The sequence below is a fragment of the Corylus avellana genome, chromosome ca2, assembly GCF_901000735.1.
Source record: "Corylus avellana chromosome ca2, CavTom2PMs-1.0".
NCBI lineage: Eukaryota > Viridiplantae > Streptophyta > Magnoliopsida > Fagales > Betulaceae > Corylus > Corylus avellana.
This window is the reverse complement of record NC_081542.1, coordinates 49,069,455-49,075,287: the sequence shown is the minus strand read 5'-3', so window position 1 is coordinate 49,075,287 and position 5,833 is coordinate 49,069,455. Positions and strand designations below refer to the sequence as shown.

The 5,833-nt window shown below is 35.4% G+C and overlaps 1 protein-coding gene across 2 annotated transcripts; it reads right to left on the bottom strand.

Moving 5' to 3' along the window:
* Positions 1 to 714: 714 nt before the first annotated feature.
* On the bottom strand, positions 715 to 1,994 carry LOC132170369 (uncharacterized). 2 transcript variants are annotated; one of them, XM_059581325.1, is made up of 2 exons: positions 1,620 to 1,994; positions 715 to 1,513 (listed from the first exon to the last, which is right to left on the bottom strand). In XM_059581325.1, the coding sequence occupies exon 2, from the start codon at positions 1,454 to 1,456 to the stop codon at positions 830 to 832; it is 627 nt and encodes a 208-aa protein (XP_059437308.1). In that variant the 5' UTR covers positions 1,457 to 1,513; positions 1,620 to 1,994; the 3' UTR covers positions 715 to 829. The 2 variants fall into 2 exon arrangements, with proteins under 2 accessions (XP_059437308.1, XP_059437307.1); XM_059581324.1 differs by lacking the exon at positions 1,620 to 1,994 and having other exon boundaries at positions 715 to 1,609.
* Between the last annotated feature and the right edge of the window lie 3,839 nt (positions 1,995 to 5,833).

Here is a 5,833-nt window from a genome sequence, read left to right as displayed (position 1 = left end):
CTCAGCTAGAGATACTCATCCCAATTAAATCCAAAATATTATCCAGGCTCAACTTCAATTTGGGTAAGGCTAGAGCATGAATGCTCCAAGGCCCAAATATTTAGTGATGCCCAATTATCTCGTATCATTGCAAGGAGCAAGAATATGTTAAGCCCATACTTTAATGTGAAAGCTTTGGTCCAACTCTTTTTTTTTTTTGAGTGTATATTAACTTGATTCCAATTCCATAAGTCACATATTTTATGTGTTGAATAATGAACATAAATTTTTTTCAAATCAGTTTTGGAGGAAATATCTTTCAATTCATGTAAAATAGTGTCAAGTGTACACTATAAAAAAAATAATTTTTTCTTGACCGGAAATTTCTGACGTTTTATGGTGTTTGACACGTCTGAAATTTTTTCTAACATGTGTTGACTGTCGAAAGTATAGGGATCAGTATTTATAGACATGTCTATAAATACTTAAAATGCACATTAAATTCTTAACCTTGATCATTAATAGCAGTTTACTAACTTAAACTAAATTTAACGTGTTTATTAAATGTTTATAGACACTTAGCACTATTTTATATGGGTTGAAAAATATTTTTTTTAGACTAATTTAGAAAAAAATTATGTCTTTTGAATAATTTGAACCCACAAGAAAAAATGTTAGAATCCTTTAGAAATGAAGATGAAAATTTTCACATAAAGAACGATAAATAACAACAAATTCATCAAATTCATGTTCCACATAATTATATATAAGCCCATATTGAAATCCTTTATAAAATTTTCCTCCCAATAAAGACACTCACACGGATCACGAGGCACTGTGGCCACTGATCTTAGAAGATATCGAGGATCTCGAGGATCGAACGGTTGCAGAGGGGACAAGAGCCTCGATTCAACCACAGCTCCCTCGAACACACCCTGCAAAAAGTGTGCCCACATGGGATGAACGCTGCCCCTTTCTTCCGCACCATGCACACGCAGCACACTGAATCACTGCCCAGCTCTCCGGGTACTTTCTCTTTCTGCATCGCCTCCCCCTCATCTCCACCGACCGCTGTTTCCTCAAGCAGCCTCATCAACGATACTCTCAACGGTGTTCCCGGTGCGGTTCCAGTATCCATCTGGTTATCACCCGTGGGTTCCCCAGCCATTGCCTCCGGTTCCTGCGATGCCTGCTCCGGTTCGTACGACGCCCGGAAGTGTCGCTCCGCCGCCAGAGCCGCCGCCAAGTTCATACCCGAACCAGACGGAACCGGTTCCGTACAAGCAGGGTCCGAACTTCTCTCCGGCAGATCCTGACCCTCATAGATCACCTGTTCTTGTTGACTTTCTTCGTCTTCGTCGTCGCCTCTCACCGTGTTGGCTCCGAAGCCCCATTTTGCGCCGCAACAGCCCATCCCCTTCAATCCCAGCCGTTCCTTCAGACTCCTCCGCCTCCTCGCTCCATCCACGCCGTCCATTTCCTCCCTCAGAAAACACAGAATCGTTCTCGTCTCCCTTTCTCTTACCACCGATTCCTGCAACATGACACCGAGTTGACTCATTTTCACGCAAACCCAGAAGCCAAAAACGAATAAAAACACATAGAAAGGTTTTCGTGTGTGGATTATTAATAAGACCTACAGGATTGGATCAGAGTGAGTGAAGGGCGGCTTATCAATGGAAATCCCGTGAGCTTCTTCAAGGACCAGCAAAACCCCACCTCTTAAGTTTTAATTCACAGAAGCGAAAGTGACAATACCATACAGGGAGCAATGGGGTCCAAAAAAAACAGTATTTTTCATATTTGAGAGGTCAATAAAGACTGGGTCTGGGTCTATGAGGTCATAGCCAGCTCCGTATTTTGAGAGTCTGAGAAGGCTAAGGACAATTATAGAAGAAGAAGAATAAGAATAAGAAGAAGAAGATAACAAAAGGGAGAGAATTGGGTACTTTCCAGAGTTTCTTCTCTTCTTTCTTCTTGGCTTGTCTTGAACTTGGAGCAAGAGGAGCAATTTTTCTTTTAGTTTTTTTGTCAACTTTAATATTAAAGAAGTACTATAATAAGTAGCTTTGTAGTTTTCGTTCCTTAAAGATGCTGTTCGCCGGCCTGTAAACGAAGTCAAAAGCCATTGAAGCCGGCGCGTGAACCTAGGTTTTGCCATGTGGCATTTCTCATTGGCGTACGTAAGTAGAATCATATTACAGTACGACCTAACCATTTTTTTTGTTCTCTTTTATATAGTATCTATTTATAATGTTCAAGCTAACCGGAATCTTTAGGTGGGTGTTTGGTTTGGTTTGGTTTATATGTGTGATCTGTACGTAAATGGTTTTGATGTTTGAAAGTTGGAAGATTTAAGAAGCGATTACCTGGAAGAAGTTGAAGCTGCTGCTCGGGCTTCGTCCACGGCACAGGATTTGGTGTTCTTGACCAATGAGAATACACGACACACGACAACTTTGACTTTGAGTATGGTTTTGGCAAGGCATTGCTACCCGATAAAAGAATCACCACCGGAGAAGAATCATAGAGAACGAGTGAATCAACTCTTATATTACGTGAAAATTAGAGACAAAAATGATAAGAGGAGGAAAAAAAATTAAAACTAAATTGGAAACCAAAAATATAATATAAAATCGAAATAAACAAAGAAATTGGAGACAATGATTTTCAGGTGGTTGGTGCCGACATCCATCACAGTCCAAAATGTTACATTTTTCTTTTATTTCTTAATTTTTTTTTAATTTTTTTTTTTTTTTTTTTTTATCAATACAAAATACTTATATTTATAAAAGAATTGAAATAGGTAAAGTTGAAGATAAGTACAGTAATCAAATCAATTAAATTTAATGGTATTCGAATTTGATTACGATCAATCCTAACTCTAGCGGCTGGAAGCCACACTTCATGAAGCGGAGGTCGAAAGATTGAATCTTTCTCCCCCATTTCCCTCCAACATGTCAAAAATAAAAAATACAAAATTATTCGAATAGGGAGGATTTTCTTAAAATTTGACGAAAATAAACCGTTTAAGGGTATGCAGTATCCCCTTTTCCCCCTCTCTCGCTTTGAATAAAATAAATTAAAAAAAGAAAAAAAAAATGGGTATGCGGTTCATCTACTCGCACCATTTAATATTATATTATTATATATATAATTCATATCTAATTTTGTGTTTTTTTTTTTTCCCCTCTTTCAGTGGTGAAATTTCTTTTTCGGATTCGGCTTACATACTGTTATTTTACATGTATGTTGTAGTAAAAACAACGGTTAAGATTGAATTTCAAAGTTGACTTACTTTTAGAAGCTTTTAATAAGAAGAAGAAAATGAAAAGAGATTTTGAGAGATTCAATCTTAACCATTGCTTTTATTACAGCATACATGATAACAACATGTAAACCAGATCCTCTTTCACCTTTGCTCCACTTGAGGAGGTCGGTGCTCAACCAACGGCTCTCATATGTTTGGGCCTTAGGCTGATGGGTCCACCATACATATTGGTAAGTTTCTTATTAAAAAAAAAAAAAAAAAATTATCATTTAAGCTAATCGGATGCTCACGATAATAAAATAATTATTTTTAAGAATCACAAATCCCTCCCTAAGCACCCAAAAAAATTGTTTTTTATTTTATTTTATTTTCCCTTCAAACGAAAGTTAATCCACTGATTGTGCCAACAATGAGAAGTTTGCTTTCCAGCAATGTCGGATGAGCCATTAATTCTTTCTCCAGCCCAAGGGAAAGAAGAAGAAAAGAGTGAATTACCTTTTGTTTGAAAGGGAAAAGGAATAACCAACAGTAACTATTGATTAAAAAAGTGGGATTTATAATCTAATGGGGCTTAAACTTTTTCTTTTTCACTCAATTTCACAAGTGGACTCTTTTTCAGGTGGATTAAATTGTAAATAAAGTAGGCATGTTATCATCATCATCAAACTCATCCTACCATGATTAAAGCTCTTCTTAATTCTAGTTAATGTCGATCATGACAATCTGAAAGTCAATCATATGATTAATACCCTGTTAATTTATCTTTTTTGAGGTCAATGATTGGCATGGTTGGTCCATGGTCTCCAACCAATGATAAAGACTTTTTTCTTGGCACCAACCAGAAAATGGGGTACCAAGAAGTCATCAAAATCTGCAATTTTTCCAAAATTTTAAATAGTTTTTCGGCTTGAATGATATGACATTTTGTGTTGGGTGGACAATTTCGTGTCAGATTTTGATCAAGTACTTTGTCTGTTCTCGAGCTGGACTTGGTTAGTATTTCATAACTCAATCAAATCTAAACTCATGATTTGGTTTGGTACCAACAAATAAACAATGCCTCAAGTCAATAGTAACTATTTTTTTTCCCCATCTCTTTTTTTCCTGAACTTTTATAATCATACTAAGATTAGGATAATAGTAATCTTAGAAATCATGCTAATTAAGGATCTATTATAGTTAAAATAAAAATTTTCAAGAATTGATTGACCAGGGTGAAATATAAAAAGAATAAAAGTTGAGATCTTCGTGATATCACGTATAATTCTATATAGATAGACATTACATGAAGAAAAAAAATGTTATGAATATCAAATCTTTTATTAAAAGAAAATTGTTATCAGTATCAAAAGAAATATGCTAGAAATTACACTTTTATCCCACTACTATTTTATCTTGTTGAACTGCAAGTCTGAAAGTTCTAATTAACCTTTGGGTCAGATCTTGTTTAAAAAAAAAAAAAATTATGAGAGATGATTGGTACATGGCACATTAGCATGGTATGAGCGTGGTGTGATAAAAGTGTGATCTATTACATTTTTTAATAGTAATGTTATAAATCACACTTGTAGCCTACTTTGCTGACGTGACATTACTGATCTGCCTTTTGATTAGCCATTAAAAAAAAAAAAAATTCTGTTTTGTATAAGATGGGCTATTACAATTATGCGCCCAAAAGATATAGAAGTGCAGGTGTAACATGGGCCAGCCCATGATTCCATAGGGCTCTTTTCGTCATCTTCTAGCAAGACTCTTAAGGGGCTTGCACGTGGCTCAGCTTATTTTGGTGTTCCTGTTTTCTTGCTTGCCTTAAGCCCGGCCCAAGCATAATATTCTATTAAATTACCAAGTAAGAACCATATAATTAAATTAATAATAGGAAAATGCTATGGTGTTCTTGTCTTTTTGGTCTTAGGTGAAAATTATTTTATAAAAACCAAGTATGAGAAAATTGGGAAGGGATACTAAGAATTAAATGCTAAATATCCCAAATTTTTGTTCTAAAAGTTGGTTCCCAAATGATGTATCACCATCTTATGAATTGGTGATACATTTTTCAAAATAATAAATTTCATAAAATAGTAACATAACATTTGAGAACCAACTTTTGAGAATAAAATTTGAAATGTGTAACACTTCTCAGAATTAAAATACCAAAAAAAAAAAAAAGAAGGAGGACTCGCCCAGGACTTGGATCCTCTCCACACTACAAAAAAAAGGACATTTTTCTGTCGTGGCTACAGTACCTACTTTGTTGCCACGTCAGAAAATTTTTGATGTGCAAATTTTAAAATGTCAGAAATTTTTTTTCTGACATGTAAATAGTGACACGTCAGAAAATTCTGACGTTTTAGATGTTGGAGCGTCAGAAAAATATTACAAATTTGAAAAATTTAAAAATAATATAATTTCTGACGTTACAAAATTTGCCACGTCAGAAAATTTTCTGACGTAGTGGTTTGCCACGTCAGAAAATTTTTTGACGTGGCAAACCACCACGTCAGAATGCTATATAAATGTGTATATATATATATATTAGTTTTCTGACGTGCCACGTGTCACACGTCAGAAATTTCTAATGTG